We start from the raw sequence: 27398 nt of genomic DNA, 5'->3' as shown, positions 1-27398 counted from the left end.
AGCCGAATTAAAATATCACCGAAGCACGTCAAGTTTGAGCTACCACCTACGAACTAAGCATAGGACAGTTAACGTGACTCCGGTTGAGGCTAGTGGGCTCAGGCAAAGCACTATTTTGGAGAGTGCTACTCGCCGACCTGTTGTTGAAACCAAAGTGCAAACGCTGTCTCATCAACCGGTGATCACTGGACATCAGTGAGTAACCAAAATTATTTAGAAGTTACCGCACACTATATTGATTCTGGTAAGTAGGGTTGGGTACCGAAACGTGCCGACCTAAACGGTAGTAACGAGACCAAATAAGAACGAAAATTTCGGTGCCTCAATTCACACTACACCTGACAGCAGGTAACTTTAGCCTACCTTCAGCTAGCAGCTGGATTAAACACAGTTAAAATGCTGACAGCTAACTTTCAACAGTGTAAAGTGTGACTGTATTTCACTGGAGAGGATTCCAATACCGGTCTGCTCTGCAGCGCAGCAGCGACCGTTGTCGGAATTAAACAACACAGACGGTGCGTTCACTTGCAGCTGCCTTTGTCGGAATTAAACAACACAGACTGTGCGTTCATTTGCAGCTGCCGTTGTCGGAATTAAACAACACAGACGGTGCGTTCACTTAAAACAGGTAGCCTCGTGGTGCATTCACAGTAATTGTAAAATACCCTTTCCCATCTGGTGGTTGTTATAGTTATTACATTATTATTAAATCTTTAATTTTGACCATCGCCTTAACAATAAATAAGTTCCTGACTGTTGTTTAGTAGCCTTCTTTTTTTCTTCTTCTTTTGTTTACAGTAAATAAATAAACTAATACAAATCTTAAAGTCAAGTTCATAAAGTTTCTTTGCATTAATTTGATTCCCAATAAAGATACACTGGTAAGAATTGCTTTCCATTGTTAATATGTACTTAAAAACAGTTCTGAAATGCAAAATAATAGAATTTTAATCATGTGATAAAACATGCGATTAACTATAGAATTTCAGCGATTAAAACAAATTAATAATTTGACAGCCCTAGTTAAAATGATGTCTAATGGATTTTTGATAAGTTTAAGTGATGCTTTTGACTTAAGCTGCAAATCATCTTTTCTTTGCTGTATCACAGAACGGTCATAAAACATAAAAAAAATTAAAGGCTTTTCTTCAGAATAGATTGGATGCTCTATATGTAATAAGTATTTAGAAAATTAAATTATTATCAGGGTTCAGTTATTAGGGATGTAGGCCGAGTTAGAATAGAATACGTTGTTGTCTACCAGGGTGGAAATTTGTCAAGTTGATCAATATCCTGTACCTGTAATTCGTAAGAAAAGAAACCAGTTCAACACAGGTGGCCACTTCTGCTTCATTTCTTTGCTGAATCAAATGTATCCTCACATCCAGTTTGTGTTTTGACCATTTATGAACTAAACCCTGTGTCTTTTACCATGCTTGTGGGTGTGACTTTTTTGCTGTTGCATCACCATTCATATCTATACAAACCATGTGTTTATAATGAATTTGCTTACAAGACAACATTGTGAAAAAACCTGTGGGAAACCATATACAGTACAGGCCAAAAGTTTGGACACACCTTCTCATTCAATGTGTTTCTTTATTTTCATGACTATTTACATTGTATATTCTCACTGAAGGCATCAAAACTATGAATGAACACATATGGAATTATGTACTTAACAAAAAAGTGTGAAATAACTGAAAACATATACTCTGCAAACCCTTGGTGTTCTCTCAATGAGGTAGTCACCTGAAATGGTTTTGACCTCACCGGTGTGCTTTGTCAGGGTTAATTAGTGGAAGTTTTTCCCTTATTAATAAAGAAGCAAAGGTTGGCTACTTTGAAGAATCTAAAATATAAGACATGTTTTCAGTTATTTCACACTTTTTTGTTAAGTACATAATTCCATATGTGTTCATTCATAGTTCTGATGCCTTCAGTGAGAATCTACAATGTAAATAGTCATGAAAATAAAAAGGAAACGCATTGAATGAGAAGGTGTGTCCAAACTTTTGGCCTGTATTGTATTTATAATTAAAAAAAAGTCACAGTCGAATAGTTTTTTACTTATTTATTTTTACTTTTGGTATTCGTTCCAACAGCCCTAATGGTCACTTGCCAAATAGTTTTTTAAACCATTGATTTATATTTTAATTCGTTTTACAATTGAAATCTAAAGTTTTTCTAAACCATAACTCTGTTTCCCTGGTTACGCCTGAGGATTTGACTCCCCCTTACTCTTTAAAAACGTGCCGTGCCACACGTATTTCATTACTTTGTGGTAATGACTGAAGTTCTACCATGGACTCTGTAACATTTTTTTGTGGAAAAAATGCCTTGGTTACCTTATTTCAAGCCATCCTAGCGTGGTATAGAAAGCCTACAGGAAGACTCAGCTCGATTTGTGCCAGTTGTCATTAATATTCAACAAGATAAGCTGTTTGAATCTGATTGGCTAACAGCTAGCCAATGAGAGCCTGGCTGTCAGAATCCTTTACCCAGCCCAACTGGGCGAGCCAATGACTAGTAATGAGCTCAGGCAACATGATGTCAGACTGACCAGCTTTTGTAATTGGCCTGATTTCTCTGCTTATTTCTGTTCAGTGGCTAGAGCTGACAGAGGAGGTAGCAGTTCATTTTCACATACACCACATAACACAAACACATATGGACCTAACCTATTTCAAAAAATGCAAGTAAAAACGGTTTTGTATGGCAGGGCACCTTTAACTAAAAGCTCTCTCTCTGTAGGGATCATTTCCAGTCAGTGTGGTGTCTCTGTGCTGGACCAGAGAAAGGTCCTTTCTTCTAATTACAGCCACCCAAGAAATCCGACATGTCCTTGTCACACTGGAGACATGCTCTCCTTCATGCTTTTTCCACGTAAGGAAACGAAAAACTGTAACACATGGTTCCTACAAAAATCATGTGAGCAGTTTTTTTTTTTTTTAAAACACACAGCTGTGGTTTCCAAGCATTCTAAAATAGTGAGGAATTGTAACAACCTCCTCTGCTAGCAACACAAACAATGAACACGTGCTGGCGGTTATCCTCCCAAAACGGGCGCTGTATCGGGACGACATCTCCTCATTCTCAATTGCCCAACACTGCATGCAATTCAAGTTGGATTTAGTGCTGTCAGCACAGACTGCTAATGTAAACCACTTTTTAATTTGCCAGAACATGTTGTAGTGACAAATGCTGGTTCAACCGGTTAGCATAAAATCAAACCGGTTTAGCCTTGTACACAGGCGTGGAGAAATCAGTAAAAGTTATTATCAATTAACAATGACCCTTCAAAAGTAATAATTTATTATAATGACACATTTGTGATATAATTGCGCTTTCTTTTGGAAGGCTGTGTCGGTACACAATCTGTGCTGCCTGCACGATCCGTTCTGTGCATGTTCAAGACGTTAAGCGCATGCGCAGATGAAAATCCTGTTTTACGAGGATTTACGACATTAGACATTAGCTGTTGGCTATATAAACTAACGTTAGCTTCCCAATGGAGGCTAACGGCTGGCTGCTACAACTACGTCCGGAAGCGTGGAACAAATCGTGCAGTGTCCAGTATCCTATTGAGTATCTGTTCCATGCTAGCCTCCACCGGGAAGCTAAACGTAACTAAACTAACAGCTAATTCAGCTAACTGCTAGCTAGCTGACAGCTTGATTCAGTCTAAAATAACATTAACTCAAACTAAACACTGGGAAAAGCAGGCAACAGCTAAATTAAGACTTTATATTAATAACAATAAAAACAAAGTATTGATTTGATTGTATTTTAAATGAATGAGCACAAGTAAAGTAGAACTGATGTTACAGCTGTTATATAGACCTATTTTAACGGTTATTTTCAGGTTTTATTTTGAGGGTCTTTTAAAATTATTAAATGCTATCTCAGCTAGCGGTTACCGGAATTAGCTGTTAGCTAGCTAGTTAAACTAACGTTTAAACCAACGACCAGAAGTGTGGAACAGATCGTGCAGCGTAATCCTGTTTTACACATGGTTTTACCGAGGATAGTAGACACTGCACGATTTGTTTCACGCTTCCTGTCGTAGTTGTAGCGGTCTGCCACTAGCCTACACTGGGAAGCCAACGTTAGTTTATATAGCTAACAGCTAATTCGGCTAACCGCTAGTGCAATGTCGTAAATCCTCGTAAAACAGGATTTTCATCTGCGCATGCGCTTAACGTCTTGCACATGCACAGAACGGATCGTGCAGGCAGCACGGATCGTGTACCGACAGGCTGGACAACAATCTCCACTTACCTGCTAATTAATTAGCCTGAGGTAAACACTAGCTATCAGTAAACAGAAGGTAGTGGCTGGTGTCTGTTAGTGTGTCGGCCCACCACATCATTTGGCGATTGGCAAGTGTTAATTCCGGTAGAATGTTATCGTCATGGGAAAATACGTTGATAACAGCTAACGCGGAACCATCTTTACCGTAAACATGTGTAAAACGGCTAGCTTTATAAAAAAAATAATAATAATTGTTGATAAGCAAAAGCACACATTTTGATGAATGTCAAACTCACACATAAAATATAAACTATGTGTATAATAATTTCACAAGACTGGGATGAAACAATTTGAAAGAAGTTGCATGGTCTTAACTCTTCACACAAACAGCTACATTTTAAGGCTGTGCAATTAATCAAATTTACCTAAATAACTTGTTCCATAATTAATCAGCCCTACATTGTATTATCCACAAACAACCAATTTTTTTGACATAGCATTCTTTGAAATAGTAATGCTTCTTTTGTTAAGAGATTTTAAAATATTCTGATTATCACCCATTTCGATTCTAGATTATGTGACTTCACTTCATTTTAACACGAAATAGATGCGAAATTTCAGTAGTGAATGTAAGGCATACATTAAAATAAGAAGGCATAGTGGTAACTTTGTTAAGGAATGTAACGTGAATACTGTTTGTCAGCGGTTTAGTACTGTATACAAGCAAATTGTCCCAACGGTATTATTGGAAAACGCTGTTACAAAGCCGTTAGCCATGATAGCATTGTATGGTTTCCCTCCTATTTTGGATCCCACGCTTAGGGATACGACTAAGCTAGGCTAAATTAGCGATACATCAATAGCCAATAGCTGCTATACGTATCCCACATAACACGAACACAATCATATTTTTAGCTGAAACAGCAAATAGCATTATCAGACAGTCAGTGTTATGCTCAAAGATTAGCTACCAATCTTGTGGTGGGTAACGTTTACAGGCATCCCAACTCACCACATTGAACCGCTCGGTCACGTTTCTCAGAGCCGTCGCTTGGCCCTGGAGGAGGCTCACTTTCTCTGGTGTCAACAGTGAGTTGGTTTCTCTCATTCTCAAATTGGCTGCATTTTGTTTTAAGCTCCTCGTTCTCCTTCTTCATTCTAGATATTTCTGCCTTCAGATCGTCGACCATAGTTTCGAAAAGTTTCGTGGTCTCTGCGATTGCACCCTTCAGCATCCCCTCCATGACGGAGGAGTACTTAGTCTGAAAATCGTCCGTAGACATTTTGGTATGGTTTAGCTACCGTTCGTCCGAGTTTCGATAGAAGTCCACTTTTGTCTGTGAATTAACCGCAACGTTATTAAAAGCGAGATATTAGGAGCTGGCTCAACATGGCTGCTTCCTTTCCGTCTGTCCTTTGTGTGACGCACATCGAGGACGTAACGTTCTTGCTGCTTTCCCGCGGACCGGAAGGAGGGAGTTGAGCAAATTTCCGGTGATGCACTTAAATACCTAACCTCTTTCACTAGACTGTGTGTTTTGTGCATAACTTAGAAAATGGCAAGAACCTGGTACATGTGTGAGTAACCAATTACCATCAACGCTCTATGTAGCTAATAGCCTTGATCATAACAGACACCCGTGCAGCTGAAACGATTAAGATTGTCGCAAATCACGACCCGTATTATTAAATCTTCGAAATGCGGTTGTTTACGGAGTGAAAAGTAAATGCGAAAGCTCAACGGAATTTGTAACGTTGACGATATATTACAGCTAAGGAAATTAATTACGTTTGCTTACAAACTATAAACTAAATGCATGTTGAATATAGTTGTTTTATGTTTCCGTAGTCGAAATCTGCAACGTTAACTCTTAATCACAACTAATGCAGCAAGCTAACGCTAGTTAGCTAACGTTGAGATTACAAGCGACTCTAGTTTTGGCGTGATGAAGTAACCAAACGGTAAATGTGGACCAACCAGATAGGTTAACCTTAACGTTACGTAGACTGAAAACCGAGTAACTGGTACATCTAGTCTAAAGAGACCCACGTTAGCTGTGCCCGACAGCTGCTACTCTGCTACAGTCCTTGACTGTCCAAAGTTGCCTGTTCCTGAGTTTACTCCCAAATAAAAGGACAGCTATTACACATCTTTGGCATAATGGCCGAAACTATATTAACGTTTCAGTCCCAACTTTCTGGTGTCATGGAAACGGTATTTAAAGCTGCCATGTATGAGATCACCCGGCTTGTGGAGGACAGTTTTTTGGACGAGGTAACGCGGTGCAGAGAGCAGGTGGAGTCCCTGAGGAGGCGACTCAAGTTGTCGGAGGTTCGACGGAGAGAAAGAGAGGGAGACCGGAGGGGGAGATGTCTTGACTGCGGAAGAGTCGGGACGTCCGGTGAGATGGATCCCAGAGCGACAGGTGAGTCTGTCTGGTGTTACTCACCCATATTCAGCCACTATTAATCCCAAATACTTATTTTGTCTCATGGCTGACCAAACCTTATGTATACCTAAACTGGCTGAGCTCTTTTTGAGTTTAACAATGTTAAAATCATAGGTAATGGGGTCCTAAAAACATATTGTGTGAAAGAAAATATATTTCTAGAAAATGAATTGATATGAGATTATATCAACAAAAGAGCCCCGCAACTGCTATAAAGCTGCCCCAATCAATATTATTTATATTAACAACGATTTAGAAACTATAAGTGCATATTTCCTTAAATTGCATCCCTGGCTTCCTCCAGTCTTATGGTGTAGACACATATAGCCGACGGCCGACCGTTGACAGAAAACCCCGTCGATATGATCAGTCGCGTCCCTGAGGTCCAAAAAACTGCCTCTGGACACATCAAAAAGACGAGAGGAGACGAGACGTAATACGCCTCCATAACAGCAGGCGGCGCAAATCTGTAATGTTGCCCAAGAAATGAAAACCGGCAGCTGATTGGACGAACAGGTCACATGGGTTCGTTTTCTCCGGATATTCAGACCTGGACTGTCATGGCGGCTGTTCAGAATACGATTTCATATTGTACTAAAATAGTTCACTGAAACGTGTTTCTGAAAACATTTTAAGCGAGAAATAGGCCATGCAGTTGCTGAATCTGTCTTCATTTCAGCTCAACAAAGGTCAGTTTAAAAGATTTTCATCAGATTTTGAGAGACTGTAGTCACTTCATTCCGCTCGTCATTTCCGGGTGAGTCCCGACGGCCTTGCCGCCGACCGAACATGTCAGGTCGGCCAAAATGGACTTTTGGTAATGGCGGAGCAGCGCTCAGTAGCAACCACAGAGCGGCTTGCTTAATAACAATCTTCTTGCCTCCCAACTTTGCTTTTAACGACGGTGGAACTACATTATTGTTGTCGGTAACGTTTTTACACCATATTATATCCGAACAAAAACAGAATAGGAAACAGAAACGTAAGAACAGAGCTCAAGCGCTGAAGGCGATGGACCACAACTACGTTGCTAGCCAAAAAGAGAACAACGGCGGGAAAATGGACGTTGACTTCTCAACGGATTCGGAGGTTGTAACCCCGGTTGATAGCCCCTCTTCCAGCCCTGCCTTAAAATTACAAAGAATAGAAAGGAGTGACTTGTCTCTAGAGGATCTTCAAGCTAACATTCTGGATGCAGTTAACCAGAGAGCTGATAACCTGGAACTGATGGTAAGAGACAACAAGTCAGGCATCGAAGAGCTGAAAACCTCCCTTAATTTTGCCTTCGTCGAAATTGAAGCTCTGAAAAATTAAAACAAAAAGTTATCTGAGAAATGAGAAATGAGAAAACTATAAAAAACATGGAAATTCGGCTCACTGAGACTGAAAGATACAGGCGGAGATGGGCTCTAAGGCTGTATGGGCTATCAGAGGAAAGGGAGGAAAATGTAAAAAGAAAGGTGATAGACATCTGTCAGCAAATAGCCCCCAACCAAAATATGAATCAAGCCATAGATGTTGTACACCGAATTGGAAGGAGGGACGCCGGCAACACGCACCCTCGCTCCGTGATTATCCTCTTTGCCTTTCGCACAGCGAGAGATGACGTCTGGAAAAATGCACGAAACCACACTTTTCTGAGGGAGAAGAGGCTTTGCTTCGGAGAAGATCTCACACAGGCTGACAAGATGACTCGAGAAAGGCTGTGGCCCCCGCATTGAAGAAGCAAGGAAACAAGGAAAGCGAGCCTTTTTCAGAGGAACCCGCCTTCATTGAGGATGTAGAGATCCTTTTAAGATGTTTCCAACGGAGCCACACTAGGACTTTGGTTGTAAACTATTATCTCGTGCCCTCTCTGTCTGTTGCTGCTTTAGAGGATAAGAAAATCTGTTCAGGTAATGGTTCTAATACCTAGGTTGGCTATATCTGTTATATGGCTGAATTCCATCCTCTCTCAGGGTTTTATAATATATTCATAATTAATAATTCTATATTACACATTATATTAACCCAGTCAGTCCTTCGTGAATAACACAAGCACTTTGTAGTTACTCTAAAATGTTCCAAACTCACTTTAAAGAGGCAGAAGCTGTTATTGCTTAGGTTGTTTTTCTCTAGTAAAGAGAATTGTTCTTTAGCGGTTGATGAAATTACTTTCTATAAATGCCAGAGGATTACGAAACATTGTTAAAAGAAAAGCCATCTTTATTTTTTTGTAAGGACTACAATGCTGATATTATTTTCATCCAAGAAACTCACTCATGTAAAGAGGACGAAAAGTTATGGAAGAGTCAATGGGGAGAGGATATTTGGTTGACTCACGGATCCAACCACTCAGCAGGGGTTGCTATCCTCGCTCATAAATTTAAAGGGAAGGTTCTTAATACCGTAAGGGATACCGATGGTCACTGGATGGTTATTATAAGATGTTTGGAAGATGGCAATATCTATGGGTACTGCTCACACTCACAAAATTCAAAATTATTGGAAGAGTTGGACTCTGTATTAAATGAGTTGATGGCTAAATATCCTGTAGCTAAGGTAATTTTGGGCGGTGACTTTAACATGGTTATGGATAACCAATTAGACAGGTGCCCATCAAAACTAACTCCAAATTCAAAAAAAACTAATTGACTTTACGAAAAGGCTGGATCTAATTGATATATGGAGGAAAAAAAATACATTGTTGAAAACATACACTTGGAGCAATAATAACCACACGCTACAATCCAGGATAGATTTTTGGTTGATTTCGGCTGATTTAAAGCCCATGCACGGTTTCTCCTGCTGTTCTGACAGACCATAAGGCCATTTCTTTAGTTATTCAGGTCAGCAAGGAACTAAGGGGTAGATTCTCTAGCGGTTACTGGAAATTAAATAATTCTCTACTATCTCATGAAAAGCTAAAAATTAAAATAGAACTCCTTATCTCAGATCAATGGGAGGCTGCTAGAAAAGGGAATAATTTTGGGACATCGTGGGAACTTCTCAAATATAAAATTAGAGGCGTCTGCTCGGGTTATGACAAGTTATTGGCACAAAAAAAGAAAAATGTAACTTACACGCTAATCAACAATATTAACAAACTTACTGAAAAAGAGCATTTGAGCCAAGAAGATAATAATACCTTATTAGACTTACAAAACCGACTAGACATTTTATGAGAACAAAGCAAAAGGAGCTTTTATAAGGTCACGTAGGAATTGGATGGAACAGGGTGAGAAAAACAGTAAATATTTCTTTAACATGGAAAAAAGAAGAAATGAAATCAATTCTATAAGAAAACTTGACATTGGGGAAAAGATTAGCAATGACAGTAAAGAGATATCAAACTTTATAAGTGCTTTTTATGAAAAACTTTACTCAAGAGATATTAATCTCAAAGATCCAAAGGATATCTTTAGCTTGATTAACTCACCTAACTGTGTGGATGCAGAATATAATAAAATCTGCTGTCAGGACATAACTCTTGAGGAGATTATATGGGGAATAACTTAATTTAAGAACAATAAATCTCCAGGCTGTGATGGTCTGACCTCTGAGATGTATAAATGTTTCTCCGAGTCTCTAGGTAAATTTCTTTTAGCTGTCTTCAAAGAATCTCTTGACAGAGGGGAGCTTCCTGCTTCTTTGAGGCAAGGTGTCATAACCCTTATCTCAAAACCACACAAAGACCCTCTTTTAATTGAAAATTGGCGTCCCATTACATTGCTAAATAATGACTATAAGATTCTAGCATCTATCTTAGCAAAACGTCTCAAATCTAAATTACACACTTTAACTGATGAATGCCAATCTGGTTTCATGAAAAATCGTCACATAGCCAACAACATTCGCCTAGTTTTAGATCTGATTGAATACAAAGACTTTCTAGATGATGAACACCTTATTTTATTCTTAGACTTTCAAAAAGCCTTTGACACAGTAAGCCACAAATTTATTTTTGACACCTTAAACTTTTTTAATTTTGGTAAGAATTTTATTAATGCTGTAAAAACTCTGTACATGGGGGGAAACAGTTGTGTTAAATTGGCTAATGGAACCTCACCCAGATTTTACATAAACAAAGGTATCCGCCAAGGCTGTCCCACCTCGCCTCTTCTATTTTTGATTGTAGCTCAAATTCTATGTGATTTAATTCACAAAAGTTCATTCAAAGGAATTACATTGAATGAAAGAGAAATAAAAATTTCACAGCTGGCCGATGACACAACCCTGTTTCTAAAAAATGAATCCCAAATAGGAGATGCACTAAATGTTGTAAACCAATTTTCTGAAAAGCTCAGGCTTGAATCTAAATCTTTCAAAATGTGAGCTGTTTTCTCTTAAAAATAAACATTTGGGTCAAATACGTGGCATAAATATAGATAATTTAGTAACTTATCTTGGAATAAAAATCAGTCATAACCACAAGTTGATGACAGAGAGTAATATATCTCTACTACACGACTGTATTAACAAAAAGTTTGATTCTTGGCTTGCAAGAGATTTATCTATGTATGGCAGGGTTCTTCTTTCTAAAGCAGAAGGTCTCTCACGAGCAGTATATTTATTTACTTCAATTGAAATACCTAAGCTACAATGTGCCAAACTAGATAAACTATTATATAACTTTATATGGAGAAAGAAGCCACATAAAATTAGGAAAAACATCTTGACTAATAAAATTGAGGAGGAGGGTTTATCGGTAATTGATTTCTCACTTTTCAATGAGATACTAAAAATCAACTGGATTAAAAGATTTTTGAAAAATCCAAACAGTTTGTGGAACATTGTGCCAAATTTTATCTTTGAAAAACTTGCTAAAATCACATTCTTGCTTCAATGCCCATACTCCATTAACAGACTGCCAGTTAAATTGTCAAACTTCCATAAACAGGCTCTAACTTGTTGGTCTCTTCTATACAAACACAATTTCTCCCCTCATAAATGTCTGGAACAACATGAACATCATATATAGGAACAAGACACTCTTTATAGAAAACTGGTTTAACCATGATATTCTACTGGTATCCCAATTATTAAATAACTCAAATCACATTTTATCTTATGACAACTTCACCCATAAATTTAATTTCCATCCTCCAAGAAAAGAATTTTATATTGTAACCAGAGCTATACCCCATGGGATCATCACCCTGCTTAGAGATAAGACAGATCTTGATCAATTTAATATATCTCTCTCCAGCAATATTTCAATAAATGGTCTATCTTTTCTAGACAGAAAAGTCAACAACAAAGTAATACAAAAACTTCTATGTGCAAAATCTATCTCTGCCTCCAGATAAAAATGGGCCCTCTTATATGAAAATATTAACTGAAAAAGAGCATGGAGTAACCCACATAGGTTTTTAATTATAAACAAAGTAAAAGAAATATTTAAAATTCTTCACCTTTTTTACCCCTGTAACAAGATTATCTCTAAATTTATCCCTACCGTAGACGAAAAATGCAGCTTTTGCTTTAAGGAAACAGAAACAATAGACCATTTATTCTATAGCTGTTCACATAGCTCTTCTCTGTGGAATGATATACAAGGTTTCATTAATGGACAACTTGGCTCAAACATACATTTATCTAATTTTGATATCTTGTTTTACTTTTCTGACTCCAACTCCTCTGTACAATATATAGTCAACTTAATAATTTTGCTTGGAAAATTCTTTATTCATAAATCAAAATTTATGAAAAAGAAACCTTTTCAATGTCTTTAAACTTGACTTAAAAAATTATATAGATTGTATTTCTGGATTGGAGGGTAAATCGGCATCAAAATGTATGCAATGCTTATCTGATTTAACTTTATAATTAATTTAACTGATATTTAATGTCTGATACTCTGGCTATGTACCTTTTTGTTATTATTTTTATTCTTTTTCTTTCTTATGTTTCTTATTTTTTATGAAAACATGTTCTGTAACAAAATGAGTTGTGTACTACAAGTTCAATCTATTTGTTTGACAAATTGTAACAGAAATATTTTGCAATAAAAAAAAAAAAAGGTCGGCCAAAATGAACGCCGACAGCCCCCCAGACGGACAACGACACGGGACACACCGAACCGATTTGAGTCACTGACCTCGCCAGACTGTCTCACGGCCGATAATCAGCCTGTCTCCCGGCCTTAAGTCAGTCCCACAGAGGAAGCACTGGAGAGACGCAAGGAAATCATGGGAGGAGAGAGGAAACAAGGAAACGTGTTTTAGAGGGATGAGACATCCTTTCCTCTAAAGCAGTGGTTCCCAACCTTTTTTCCTTGGCGTCCCCCCTACTTATGTCTAAGAAAAGCTGAATGAATAGCCAATGTTTTGTTTACAACTTGCCAAGTTGCCAAAATCAATCATGCTGCTTTAAACCTGGAATGTTTTTGTTTTTTTCTACAACTAGGGCCCATTTCAAGAAGGAGGTTTACCAAACTCTGAGTCTAACCCTGATCTCTGAGTTGATTTACCCTGAGATGGGAAACTCTGCTGAAGCTGATTTGAGTTGGTTTAATCAACTCAGAGTAGGTTCACTCAAAGTTAAGCGTGTGCACCACCACTATAAAAAGGCAGCATGAATGGAGCCATGATACTACAATTCACCATGGTAACAACCACAAACCAACTGGTCGGCGGAAATACTCGTGAACATACAGCGAGTTTGAACATGTATTTTGTCATAAAAAGAAATGGCGGCTGCTGCAAAAGAGATAATTTGCATGGGAGACAAAATTCGTAAGTTCCAATATAGTGTATATCATATTTAATCATAATATAATATTACTGGTGAAATGGTATTGAACCTATAATTTTTCATTTAGGTGCAATCCTGCGGGCGAAAAAGTCCTAGGCCTACTAATCCCATTCTGAGGCTGCAGCACCATCATTAATAACAGAATTATAATTCATAATCGTTTATTTCAAAGGGTTTAAATCATTCACCTGCAATACTGTGGAACTCCTTTTTTTTTTTTTTTAACGTCCAGGGAACACTACAGAAACATTTAAAATACGTTTCCGAGTGAGTCACACTCTTCTGACGACTCTGCATACGGTGGCTTTACTAACGTGCTCCGCATCACCAATGTTGTAAAGAAAACTGCCGTTTGCAAAAAAACGTAATGCAACACAAAGAATGTGCTGGCGTGTAAGAGCATGTCCATGATGGTGGATGTTGGTGATATGAGGACGGATAAGGTTATGTAGGCTACATAACTGATAGACTGGGAAGAAAAATGATACCGCTCACATAGGTAGTTATCTGGAAATGAAAATGCATCTATAGTCGGGGCCTCAATATCATCTCCTGATGTAAGTTTAACTCCCTGCGAAGTAATACAGCTTCTTCAGCAACGGGATCGTCAACAAAAGGAAATGCCATGTTTTGAGAAAAAAAAGGTATAGTCTGCCTAACATGGTTAATAAACCAACACTGTTTTTTATATTCATGCCGATAACAAACTGGTCTAAAATGCGCCTGATACAGACTGAATGAATGAATGAATGAGGAAATGAAAGAGCGCTGTGTCAGAGGGAGGAGACTGAGAGAAGAAAACCTGCTCCCGACCAGGTTAGGTTCACAGACTCGGTTACCATAGTAACTGACTGATGTTAAGTTCCCTCTCTTTCTGAAACTGAAAACCCAGAGTTTCCCTCATCTCAGGGTTAACAAACTCAGAGTTTTCACTAAACCTGCTTTCTGAAACGGGCCTCTGGAAGGCCGAGACAAACGGCTGTAAACACAACACTGACATATTACCACCTTAAAAAGTGATTTGGAGTAGTAGTGTTGTCCAGCTGGTGAATATAAGTTTTCAATATTCATGCTCCTTTTAACTCTGGTTTTTGGTCTCTACCAACTCCTCTTTTAAGCTGCTAAATTGTGCTGTGTGCTAACTTCATCTGGGGTTTACACTGCTTTAGGCTGATTACGGCTGCCTGTTGGGTACCAAAACAGTTAAAGGGATACGCCACCGTTTGTTGAAATAGGGCTTATCACGGTCTCCCCTAGCTGTAGATAGGTGGGCCAATGCATTTTTTCTGCATGCATTGTTTTAGTCCGGTGCAACACGGCCGCCGCTAGTTAGCTTAGCGTGGTGAATGGAATCCTATGTTGCCAGTTAGCATGTTGTGAGTAAAAGTGAGCCAACAAAAGACAAAAAAACAACCATATTACTTGCACTTGCAAAAAATGTGTTGGCCCACCTATCTACAGCCAGGGTAGACCGTGACAAGCCCTATTTCACAACGTGTATTTCTTTAAGTTACAGGCTATGAACCAAAAGAACAATAATATGCAAATCAGTTTTCAACTTCGTAGAACTAAGGGGAAATATTGATTATTAATTATCTGAAAGTGATAATCGACGCAGGTGGAGTATGACCCACCCGTGTTTGGCCCACCTGAGCCTTTCTTAATTCTTCAAATGCAAGTGGGAATATTAATGCTCTTCAATTTAAAAAAAATATATACATATTTCCCCTATCTTCTGCTACAGAGAAAAGTCTTAAACAGGAGAGTGTGTTGCAAGAAGAGATAAATAGCTTGCAAGGCAGTGATGGAGAGACACACCATGACGCGGAAGAGGCAACCCCAGAGGCCCCCCGAGCCATCAAGGCACCACAGGTAGAAGGCAGTTTGTTACGCTATTTTAGCCTCAGTAAATTAGGTCTAAATGTTTTCAAATGTTTGTAAGCACAGTCAATGGAAATGTCATTCTTTCACACGTCACAGGAGTTAAGTAATCTCAGTAATAACATCTCTGTAATACTTTTCAGTATTTTGTTTTTTTGTGTGTATCTTTAAAATGCTGTAGCATCCAATCAGACCTGCCTGTTGATCTAATGCCACGCTTATGTTTTCTCTTGAAGTGAGTGGAGTTAGACCTCATGTAGTATTAATGTAATTTTGTCTTTCTGCTTGTCTGCCAATCTCCATATGTACAGGGTGAAAAGCTGGATGGACTGCTCAAGGAGGAAGCCCTTCGGATCACGCCAGAAATGAATGAGTCCCAAGAGGGATGGGGAGTCAATTTGGATGGTCAGTCTGTTAATATAGAGTACCAGTCAAAAGTTTGGACACGCTTTCCTATTGAAGTGACTGAGAAAGCGTGTCCAAACCTTTGACTAGTACTGTACATAAAAAGTTACTTTAAACATATTCATATCATATCATGTTTATTCATTCATTCAGTATTCATTCATTTTTGTTCATTTTCAATCACATGTAAGTTTATAGTCCGACAGTACTGGTTTATAGGAACGTTATACACCAGATGATGCACTTTCTCAACATTGGCTTCAAAGTTATTATTTTCACTGTTCGTGTGGTACGTGAGTCATTGTATATCCTGTCGCCATATATCCAGAACTGTTTGAAAATCCTTTCCCCCTCTCATTGGTCAGAAACAGAGGCATCAGGTCTGCCGGGGCCCAGTAAACGTTTTGGCGACCACAAGATCCCAAAGTGCCATGTGAACTGGGAAGCTGGCTATAATCAGAGGCCAGAATCAGGCCAAGATGGACACTCAGTTGACCCATCTGAACCACTGTTCCAGAGAAGGTATGGTATGGAAGATTTGGGTGGCTTTGACAAGACTGGCTACGGAGACTCCAATATGATAGACATGGGTAACTTGGATGGGTTACAAGGATCACCGTCCCACCTGGGCGAGGATCTGAGTTACATGGGGCATTATGAGAGGGACGTGGGAGCACCAGAAGGAGTCGAGCATCACGTTTACCAAGCGGGTGCCGCACGGACTAGAAGGGGCGCGGACGGTTCACCTGCAGGCTCTCCCTCGAGGACTAACATTGATGTAAGCGGAGAGCTCAGCTGTTTATTGATCAATGAAGAAGGGTATCTACAGGACCCGAGTATCTTGTACCCCGAACATGTGTCTGGTGATCCAGGCGGCAGGTTGAACTTCAGGGGTCAGGGCATTCACATTGACCCGACTTTAGACAGCACCGAGGATATGTATGGGCCCTCGGGCGCATACAGTGATACCTTACACCCAGGAGAGAGGCTGCAGCATCAGGTAGGAGGGAGAGGAGGGAGGAGACACACCTGTAACCAGTGCTCCGCGTCCTTTCCGGATTCGGCCTCACTAAAGGCCCACAGGCAGACGCACAAAGGCGTCGGACAAGTGCCCTCGTACTCCTGCACGCAGTGCGGAAAGACCTTCACCCAAGCCTGCAACCTCAAAGTCCACCAGAGGATTCACTCGGGGCAGGGGCTCCACCTCTGCAGCCATTGCGGTAAAGGTTTCCCTTCTTTCTCTGACCTAAAGACACACAAGTGTGGCCAAACGGTTGACAAACCTTACAGCTGCACTGTATGCGGGAACAAGTTCAGCCGCCTCTGGAATCTGAAGTTGCACCGGAGAATTCACACACAGGAAAAACCTCACCGGTGCACTATGTGTGATAAGAGCTTCACACGGGCGGACATATTGAAGGTGCACCAGCGTACCCACACGGGGGAGCGGCCATACTGCTGCACTGTCTGTGGTCTCAGCTTCAAACGCCTGGATCATCTGAAATCACATCAACGGAAACACATGACAAATCTATAAAACTAGGGACGTTTGGGGGGAGAGAGAGCATCATAAAGTGTAAGATTGTTGATTGTATGAGAGAGTTTTTATTTATGAGCCATGGATGCTTTTTTTTTTTTTTTTTGGCTTTTATTTAAAAACCTTTCCTTGGTATGGAAAACATAGAACAAAGATAAAATATATGTTTCTTATGTTTGTTAAATACGTCTTATTTGTACCCATTTATTGCTGCATCTTTGGTTACTGCAAAAATGATTGTAAAAGAAAAAAGGCTAAGTAACATTATTTTTGCGATAGTCTGAATCAAGGATAATTGCAGGATATGAGAAAAATAGAAGAGAAGGCCCTGCAGGATATTCCTTGCCTTCCGCTCTGTGTTTTACCGTTCTCAAGCTCCATTCCCTTTGGGAAACAACAACAAACTTCAAGCTAGTGTGCTACACGCTGAAAAGTTTTTCTGTGGAAAATATGGATCATGCAACAAGGCAGGCCTTCATGGTTCTTTCGGGGAATTATTGTAAAGATTAACAAGGAATATGTTTACAGCATTGACTCTAACTGGGACGTTTTGGGACCGATTGGTGGGATTTGCTATGGACAAAATACGTACACACAACAATACACTGTTGAGAGCAAATTACATTTAACTGTGTATCAGCTAATTTAAATAGCTCACGTTACTGTATTGTAAGAACAGTTAATTAACTTCATTTAATATTGTATATGGTGTTTTCTTTTGAGGAGTGCAAATGGTTCACCAAAACAATTTCCTTCCCAAGAATATTTTGCAGAGTCATCGTCTCTGCGTCCGGATCTTAGCCCCGCCCAAGACGATTTGTGATTTGGTTTAAAGAAATGCAAATAACCCAGAGCTTGTTTGTTTTTTCTCCTATCCTGGAATGTATCTGTGGCAGAGCCAGACATTACTCCACATCGCTGTGGAGATAGGTATGGCAATGCAAGACTATTGTTGTGATACCATTACAGATTAAAAGTAAAACTACAAATTGTCTGTTGATGTCTTCTCTAACATTTGCCTTTTTTCATAAATCATTTTTTAAACTTGCTTGGAACAAACTTTATTGGAAAATTCCATTTTATCGATCAGGCTTGCTACTGGATTTAGTTTCATGGTGATTTTCCCAAAGGGAGGCCTAGCCAGCACTGAGTCCTGATGAGTGTGACCGTAAAGACACATCACTTGGAAGATAACAAGGAAAACCTTTGTAGGGTTCTTGGATACATTAGTACTCTAGATTACATTCCAGTGCTTTATCTTTTTCAGTAGAGGGTTGATTTAGAAGCCTTTCTTTTGCTAGAAGGATAGAAGGTAGTTGAGAGGAGAGAATGCTAGTTTGGATAGATGTCAGAGGTGGGTTTAAAGGGCGAGCAGTATCTTCATATCTAATCAGCCCTCTTCTGGCATCATGGTAAGTAAGTCTGTAGCTGGGTTTTTTTCATATGCTCTTCCCATGGTTGTATGAGTCTGTCTGGGTGTTCCACTTCTACAAAATATGTAAAATGTATTTGAATATTAGGTATAATTGGTCCCGAGTCACGGTGCGGTGACTGTACACAGCTCCTAAATGGTTAACATGGGTCAAAACATAATATTTGCTATCTGGCCAAACACTGAATAAATAAAATACTTTACCAGGCATCTGCCTAAATGTAGTAATTAGTAAGCTAAACATATCCGTTAAGATAAGTTATCAGGGAGATAACAAAGTACAAAATGAACATTTTCACATTTTATATTGGGAAACAAATATCAAAATGTAGGGGCCAAGTATTGATGTGGATTGTGGACGTATCAAATAAACTTAATAACAAAAACCTATGTTAATGAAGAATATTTTTTATTTTAAATAGGGTAAAGTATGTAATCTCACTTTTTGCCTCCTTTCAATAAAGCATTATAACGGGGCGTGGTCGTATGGGAACATAATGTGTTGTTGACAATCTAAAACGCGTTCCTATTTCAAACAATGAGTTTGAGTTCAAATTTACTGCTTTGCGCAGCCTATGGTTTTCACTTTATTAAAATCGCGTTTTGTTATTCACAGTAAGGCCACCGTATTACGTTGTAGGTGACGTCACGAGCAAAAACAAGGATCATCACAACATGGATGTAATATAACCACAAGCGATTGTTGAAAAGCTAGCTCGCATTTGCGTAAGCTAAGCAGTCGTTGCTCTTGGAATCTATTAACAGACGTGTAAATAGATCATCAACACGTTAGGCTCGACTATGATTTATAGAATTCGTAGGAGCGTACGGGTTGTTGACGGTTTGATGCCGTTAACGTTAGTTAGCATAACGTTACGAATGCTACCGTTAAGCTAAAGAGTCATATTAGCTGGCTAGGTGACATTTCGAATCAACATGAAGGCATTTCGTAAATAGATCGTTGGGCATCGTTAGTCCAGCTTTTTAACGTTTATAATTTTATAAATATCAATGAGTTAATGTATTACTCATTATCTTAAACACCCACAACAACAAGTGGATGTATACTTGGATAGACTGCTCTGCGTTAATGGTGTAGCTACAACCTTAACAGCCTGTGGTAGCATCTTACAAGACTAACGTTAAATATAAAGTCCTCTAAAGACACCGACAGTCTATCATGTCGGACCTGGATACCCTCATTGTAACTTTCCAGACCCAGCTCTTGGACGTGATGGAGACTGTGGTGAAGACAGCCATGTACGAGGTCACCAGGTTAGTGGAGGACGGCTTGTTGGAGGAGGTGCAGCGCAGGAACCGGGAGGTGGAGTCCCTGAGGATGCAGCTGCAATGGGCTGAGAGGAAATTAAGTGACCGAGGGAGGAAAGAAGGAGGGAAAACTGGGAGGTGTGTCCACTGTGCCAGGGATGATGTGGAACTGTCCAGTCACACTGCAAAAGAAAGGCCCAAAGAACTACAGGATGGTAAGAACAAGCAAGACATAATGCTCTTGTAGGTATACAGAACTCTGTATTATGTTGTATACTACTTCAGTACTCATTTTTTCCAGACATTTTGGGGGGCTGTGGTGTGAAAGAAGAGGGTGACTATGTGGAAAGGTGGACAATAAGCCGTACGCAGGAAGTCGTACCAGAGTCAACACGGGCAGCAGACAATGCTGCATCCACTCTCAGCCCTGAGAGGAAATCACAGGTGAGTCACATGAGCAAGTTACTTAGTAGGACTGTGCTCGATTGAAGAAATTCTTACTCGACTAACACTCATTCAGTGGTATCGATTAGTTGATTTAATCGACAGATTTGTAAATCTGAGTTTCTCCGCAAAGAGTCACGCAAAAGCACCACTTTAATTCTTGTGTTTACCAGAGATGTGCTCGTACGTTTATTGAAAATAAGTCATTCAGCATGAAAAAAGCATAAAACATGACTAATCGACTAAAGAAATCTCAGTTGACTAAGACCAAAACGACCGATTAGTTGACTAATCGGCTAAGCGGGAGCAGCCCTACTACTTAGGAAGTGTAATACATTACTTTTTACTTAGTCTCGCATTGCCAGACCCTCCACAGCACTGCAGAGGAGGATCTGGCTAGTCCACACAGCATTCCTGGATGGAAGAAACACTTGGGAAGGAACTTGTTTTGGTGGAACATGTACATTCAAAAGTTGTTTTAGTCGTGCAACAGAAAACTCCGATTGGACAGACAGTCTAGCTAGCTGTCTGGATTTACCCTGCAGAGATCTGAGGAGCAGTTTACCATAGTCCTCAGAAATCTACTAAGAGTTTAAAATGCCAACACAAAGAAAGCGGAACCCAAATATAAAAGCACAACCTGTTTAGTGAGCTCCTTTAGAACTTCGTTTCACTTTCAAACAATAATTTATCTTGCAGGAGTCAACAATCATCCAAACTGCAGAACTGCAAACATTCTGCATTCAGACTGTTATGTTATGAAGCAAATTCACATATATAGTTTTTTGTCATAGGCTTACATTATGAAAAGAACCTGACGACGCAGATTCCCATCACCATACCAACTCGCTCACTGTGACATGTTGAAAGTCATCGATGTTCCCACTCGGATCAAAGCCGCTTAGCCCCATCCAAGACAACTGTGATTGGTTAAGATAAATGGCAATAAACCAGAGCATGTTTTTCTCCCATCCCTGAATTATGTGGACTAGCCAGACCTTCCTCTGCAGCGTGTGGACGGTCTGGCAAAGCGAGACTACAGCAGGACTATCTCAGGGAGAGAATTGCTCTGTGATGCCAGATTAGTGTTGTCCTGAGAGGCTTTATGCATATCTTCTCTGACGAGACAAATCTGCACCGAGCATTCATTAACAAAACAAAATGAAACTATATTCTCTGATGTGTTCTCTTTGCTTTTCAGACAACAGAAGACGAGGTGTTGCCAGCGGATGTGGATGGGAAGGAAGAAAAAGTGAATAAGCTGTCTTGTTCTTTTGTGCATTGCAGCGGTCCCCTTGAGAGTGAGTATTTTGCTGTGTCACCTAGGTCCATTGTTTTATTTGCATATTAAGTTTCTTTATCTGTATATAGTGAAACATTATGAAACATATCTTACACATGACACATTTTATTGAAAAAGAGCCTTTGTTGATGATTTTGCCTCGAGGTGCCATTACAAATAGAACAATAAAATCAGATTTCCTTATTACCTAATAGAACGAGTCTCTGTCTGTCTGTCTGTCTGTATCACAGACTGTAAAAATAATGGACGGAGCAGCAGTGGCTTTCACCCATTGGTTTGTGAACTACCGCTTTGCAATTTGGCTGCCGCCATCATTTTTTAATTAACTTTTTTTTTTTAACCAGACATGGCGATTTTTGGACAAGAGGGTGAAACTGGGGAGAACGACGCGGCTAAGCCAGTGTCATTGACAGCGTTGGGAAGGATACTTTCAAAACGTATTTTGTTACAGAATACATGCCCACAAATGTAATTTGTAACGTATTCCGTTACGTTACTCAATCTGAGTAACGTATTCTGAATACTTGGATTACTTCAAGATTACTTCCACATTGAATTGCGTTTTATAGGTGTAGGAATGCGGCTATCACATCCAGCTTACTAAACAGGCCTATAATGGTGTGTTCTTTTTATTCCAACTAGCTGAATGTTTACCTGAACAAGCAGATAGATTATTGTATTGGTAGTCCCGAACTGCATAGCCTACTACAAAAATCGAACTGCAGTCTAAGCTACCACAAGCTAATTTTAGCTAACGTTAGTTAGCATGTCAAACGGGGCTATAGTCTTTAAACGGCTCTGGAGCTAGTAAATCAGCACCTAGGAGAATGTAAAGTCGCACGTCAATGTTAAAATAGCAAGGTGACCAGTAAAACTACAGCAGACGACTACCCTTGGCTAATTAAAAAAATAACTTACTTTAAGATGCTTCTTCAGGTTGGAGGTGGAGTAATTTGGACACTGAGGAGGTTGGTTGCTGGCAAGCAGAGGCTGCACGGCACAGTTAGCTGTATTTCATTCTCCCTGTTTGTTCTTTAATGTGAAATGCTGTTTGAATTTCCAAGATAGAAACTTATTGCTGCCCTGGCTCTGTTGTGCTGGTTCCGACTCCATTGTGACTGATCACGCAAATAGCTATTTTTTTCTATTTCATATCGGGGCTTCTGGAAAATGCATTAAGTTGCCTTAATTTATTCAGAGTGAATAAACTCGTGAAACAGAGAAGTATTGTCATGTAATCCATTGATTTTAACAATGTAACTGTATTCTAAATACCAACTATTTAAATTGTAACTGTAACGGAATACAGTTACTCATAATTTGTATTCTGAATACGTAACGCCGTTACATGTATTCCGTTACTCCCCAACACTGTTCGTTGGTTTCATGGTGCTAAGCTAAGCGCTAAAGAGGGAAAGTTGCCGATTTTCAACCGTCTGAAGCGAGTCATCCGGTGGAGTTTTGTAATAACTACATATATAGTTTTGAATATACAGTACTGTGCAAAAGTCTTATGGCAGTTACACACCAACCAGACGGCCAACCGTCGGCAGAAAAGCCAGTCGGACTGATCAGTCTCCCGGAGTTGGTCCAAAAAGTGCCACAGAACACACCAAAGAGACGAGACGTAATACATCTCCATAACAGCAGGCGGCGCTAATCTTTATTGTTGCCCAAAAAATTAAAACCGGCAGCTGATTGGACAACGCGTTTTCTCCGGAAATTCAAGGCCAGACTGTCATGGCGGCTCGTTCAGAATACGATCTCATATTGTACTAAAATAGTTCACCGAAACGTGTTTCTGAAAACATTTTAAGAGAGAAATAGGCCGTGCAGTTGCTGATTCTGTCTTCATTTCAGATCAACAAAGGTCATTTTAAAAGATTTTTAAACTTTTGAGAGAATAAGGGTTGTAAAGGGGTACAATAATGAGTGTCTGCAGGCAACAGTGTAGCATGGTGGAGGTTCCTTACAAGTTTGGGGCTGCATTTCTGCAAATGGAGTTGGAGATTTGGTCAGGATTAATGGTGTCCTCAATGCTGAGAAATACAGGCAGATACTTATCCATCATGCAGTACCATCAGGTAGGCATATGATTGGCCCCAAATTTGTTCTGCAGCAGGACAATGACCCCAAACATACAGCCAAGGTCATTAAGAACTATCTTCAGTGTAAAGAAGAACAAGAAGTCCTGGAAGTGATGGAAAGGCCCCCACAGAACCCTGATCTCAGTATCATCCAGTGAGACGGAAGCTTATAATAATGGATATTTAAAGGCTAAATCATTTAACTTTGCAAATATGAAGAAAAAACCAAACAAGGAAAGGTTCTGCTAAGTTCAGAATGTTAAATATCTTTCAGAACAACAGCAGCAACAATTTGGTTTAGTCCTGCTGAAAGCTGCTGGAAACGGCTAGAAACTGTCTGACTTGAGAGCAGATTTTTGTCACCGTCCCCGGCTGCTGTCGCCTGCTCTCGTCTACTTTACAGGCGAGGCGCAGTTCATCTCCAACGAGCCGAGAGTTCAGTCGGCGGCAGGGCAGTCGGGACTCACCCGGAAATGGCGAGCAGGATGAGGTGACTAGAGTCTCTCAAAATTTGACGAAAATCTTCTAAACTGACCTTTGTGGAGCTGAAATGAAGGCAGATTCAGCAACTGCACGGCCTATTTCTCGCTTAAAATGTTTTCAGAAAAATGTTTCAGTGAACTATTTTAGTACAATATGAGATCGTATTCTGAACGGCCGCCATGACAGTCTGGCTCTCAATATCCGGAGAAAACAAACCCATGTGACGCGTTCGTCCAATCAGCTGCCGGTTTTACTTGGGCAACAATACAGAGTAGCGCCGCCTGGTGTTATGGAGGCGTATTACGTTTCTCAGCCACCACATGAAGTAAACGAACACAGCTGCGTTAATTTTGTTAATTTTTTTAATTTTGACAGCCCTAATATATATCTATATATCTATATATCTATATCTATATCTATATCTATATATATATATATATATATATATATATATATATATATCGATATATCGATATATCGCTGGGAACAAACCAAACACAAAACCAAAGAATAAAGTAATTAATTTAATTTATTAATTTAAGACAGTAACAGTAACATGTTTTATGCTTCCTGTGAATATAATCCTATTAATCTTATTTCCATATACATGTATTTTGTATATACTCTGTGTTAACAAAAGTGAAAAGTGGACGTAGTCACATGTGTATCCTGGGCTGTTTCAATGAATTTGGGCCACCAGAATCTAGGTAACTACTGGGAAACACTGGACTTTATCAATCCTCTTACTCAATCCTCGTATGATTTAAAAAATAAATAAATAAATAAATAAAAAAGAACAACAACAATTTCAGTGGATTATGTTTTATATGATGCTTTCAGGCTCTGGATCAAAATACAGAGCTGACCGCGTTAGCTGTGGCAACAAGCAACTTGCTTCGGTGGTAACTGTCTACCAGTTGAAAAAAGGCTGTTGCAGTCATTAACATAAACCCCTGTTTCTGTTCATTATTCTAGGTGAAGCAGGACCTGAATCCCGCAGTGCTACTGAGAAGACTGAGGCACAACCAAAACAGACTCAGGAGAACAGTGAAGAATTGAGGGTTGTTATTAAGCAAGACCCACAGATCTCTGCTGCATATGTCTTTCCTGAAGACCAGGGGGAAACATACATGACTACGGATCCATCTTTAGAGGTGGACAGCGGTTGGCCTCTAATGCAAACCGAACACGAGCGGTCAAACTCTGTCACAGCAGCCGACGACGTTCCGGCCACCCCGGGGAGAGATCAGATTCCATCCTCAGCGTCGCCGAAGGCAAGACCGCCAAACAGTGACGCGTCGGGCGTGACTGTCAAGCAGGAGGTTATCGTTGATTCTGGTGGGTGTGTGGAAAGCGAGCCTCAAGAAAAGAAAGCGGCAAAGTCTGGGATGCCGTCTTTCTCATGTTCAGTAAAACAGCGCAGAGTGAGTTCAGAAGCACTCAGGCAGAACCACGTTTCCCACAAAGCCACCGCGCAGGAGGTTATGAAGCTGCATTCCAAAGTGGGCACAGGTGTCAGACTGCAGGCCGCCATGCAGCACCTCCACAGGCCGATGAAAAAGCCCGCTCACACACACTCGGACAGTAGCGCCACGGCAACGTCCATAGCTCTCTCTCAGGCTGTAAACTTAAATCCCCTCAACAGAACGCCCTCCACATCTAAAACCACTCCTCCTCCCCTTCCTCCTCCTCCTCCTCCCCTTCCTCCTCCTCCTCCTCCTCCTCCACACTCAGCCCAGCGAGTTCAACAAGCCGCAGCACATAACCGAACTTGCGCCCCATGGGTCAGCATCAAGACCCATCAGTCTGCGAACTCCCAAACCGCCAACCCCTCACCCCATTCGGTCTCGCACCCTCACGCCAGCCCCAGGCACCTCCTGCGCTGTGGCCAGTGCGGGAAGTGCTTCCCCCACCCGAGCAACCTGAAGGCTCACCTGCAGACTCACACAGGCGAGAGGCCTTTCTGCTGCTCGCTCTGTGGCCGCAGCTTCACCAAGCTGAGCAACCTCAAGGCCCACCGGCGAGTCCACACCGGAGAGAGACCGTACTGCTGCTCGGCGTGCGGCAAACGCTTCACCCAGAAATGTAACCTGAAACGCCACCAGAGGATCCATCTGGATGTATGACGATGGACAGCCAGTGATTTAAAAGACGAGTTTGGTGTGTTTCGTTTCTTTTAAGGCTACATTTACATCGCTGCGTTTTGGTTTTGAAGCGGCTTTTTTGAGCCAAAAGCGATCTCCGTGCACACAAGTGTTTTTAGCTCCAGTAGAAGAACTAATCTCCGTTTTAAACTAACACGCCCAAACCGCATATCTCATCAGCATTCTGGTATACTGGGCATGCACCGTGCCAGGGTAAACGGGAAGCAGAATGTATACTCCGCCTGTTGCTGGCAGTTGCCATGGTAACGTGTGTAGCTCAGTCTCAGAGAACGAGACGTCATGACCCAATCAGGCGGCGAAACATTGGCGTCAGTGTTGGTGTTGCCAAAGGTCTCCCTTTGCGGCCGTTTGCGACTGCAACACAACATCGGAGATTCCAAACCAAAACGGGGTCCGAAGTGTTTTCAAATGTCTCCAGTTTAGGGGCTCAGAAGCGCCAGAGCAGTGCAAACGCGAGGTGTAAAGGTATCAAAGGATATTTGTTTTTAAACCGAGCCGTAGCAATGTCAACGTAGCCTTGGAGATGAAGATGCTACGGTGTTTCCTTTGCGATGTTTGAGATTGCAAAAAATGCTCCTTGTGTTCTCGTCTGTTGAAGTGATTGTCCCAAGTCCTCGTGTGCATCCCAGAAAGGTTCATCTAGTAACGTGTTGTAGTGTTATTGAAGGACGAAAAACGGCGTGTTGTGAATAACGCACAGAGATAGGTCAGTTGTCACTATGTTAATAAATACTTATTCTGTGAATACAAAACACATGCTTCCATGATATCAATTGCACCACGCCTGCTGTGAGCACTAGCACATTTATATTTGGGCCTGTTTTTGTCAACCTGCTGAAAGGAACATTTTGGACTAGTGTAAGATGTATGTAAGAGTTCTTCCCTTTTACTCAAACTCACAAACTTAAATGTAAGTTAGTTACCCACTTAATTGCGTCTTGAAAATACTTTTA

General features: G+C 40.4%; 3 protein-coding genes across 4 annotated transcripts in view; 2 read left to right on the top strand and 1 right to left on the bottom strand.

The window, feature by feature from the left end:
• The window catches only part of LOC114565436 (mucin-17), an 18183-nt gene extending 11694 nt beyond the window's left edge, over window positions 1-6489 (bottom strand). Inside the window, exon 1 of the mRNA XM_028593488.1 lies at window positions 5267-6489. Coding sequence (XP_028449289.1) covers window positions 5267-5537 — 271 coding nt within the window. The 5' untranslated portion in view covers window positions 5538-6489. The remainder of the gene's footprint in view (window positions 1-5266) is intronic.
• si:ch73-109d9.2 (zinc finger protein 8) lies at window positions 5292-17789 on the top strand. 2 transcript variants are annotated; one of them, XM_028593507.1, is made up of 4 exons: window positions 5292-6680; window positions 15184-15311; window positions 15632-15725; window positions 16097-17789. In XM_028593507.1, exons 1-4 carry the CDS (start codon window positions 6416-6418, stop codon window positions 17260-17262), a joined length of 1653 nt encoding a protein of 550 aa, XP_028449308.1. In that variant the 5' UTR covers window positions 5292-6415; the 3' UTR covers window positions 17263-17789. The 2 variants fall into 2 exon arrangements, with proteins under 2 accessions (XP_028449308.1, XP_028449298.1); XM_028593497.1 differs by having other exon boundaries at window positions 16091-17789.
• Window positions 17790-19300: 1511 nt separating this feature from the next.
• On the top strand, window positions 19301-27197 carry si:ch73-109d9.3 (zinc finger protein 526). Its single transcript, XM_028599500.1, has 4 exons — window positions 19301-20178; window positions 20265-20407; window positions 21609-21708; window positions 25256-27197. Exons 1-4 carry the CDS (start codon window positions 19875-19877, stop codon window positions 26404-26406), a joined length of 1698 nt encoding a protein of 565 aa, XP_028455301.1. The 5' UTR covers window positions 19301-19874; the 3' UTR covers window positions 26407-27197.
• The last annotated feature ends 201 nt before the right edge of the window (window positions 27198-27398 follow it).

Source organism: Perca flavescens, chromosome 2 (genome assembly GCF_004354835.1).
Source record: "Perca flavescens isolate YP-PL-M2 chromosome 2, PFLA_1.0, whole genome shotgun sequence".
In the NCBI taxonomy this organism is placed as follows: Eukaryota; Metazoa; Chordata; class Actinopteri; order Perciformes; family Percidae; genus Perca; species Perca flavescens.
This window is presented reverse-complemented; position numbering and strand designations above follow the sequence as displayed.

Excerpts from the sequence above, each read along its gene's own strand:
- si:ch73-109d9.2 (XM_028593497.1), top strand. The coding sequence starts at position 6,416 with ATGGCCGAAACTATATTAACGTTTCAGTCCCAACTTTCTGGTGTCATG. Across the intron at positions 15,312-15,631 it reads GAGCCATCAAGGCACCACAG|GGTGAAAAGCTGGATGGACT; the intron begins GTAGAAGGCAGT and ends CCATATGTACAG. Across the intron at positions 15,726-16,090 it reads ATGGGGAGTCAATTTGGATG|AAACAGAGGCATCAGGTCTG; the intron begins GTCAGTCTGTTA and ends CTCATTGGTCAG.
- si:ch73-109d9.3 (XM_028599500.1), top strand. The coding sequence starts at position 19,875 with ATGTCGGACCTGGATACCCTCATTGTAACTTTCCAGACCCAGCTCTTG. Across the intron at positions 20,179-20,264 it reads GCCCAAAGAACTACAGGATG|ACATTTTGGGGGGCTGTGGT; the intron begins GTAAGAACAAGC and ends CATTTTTTCCAG. Across the intron at positions 21,709-25,255 it reads TTGCAGCGGTCCCCTTGAGA|GTGAAGCAGGACCTGAATCC; the intron begins GTGAGTATTTTG and ends TCATTATTCTAG.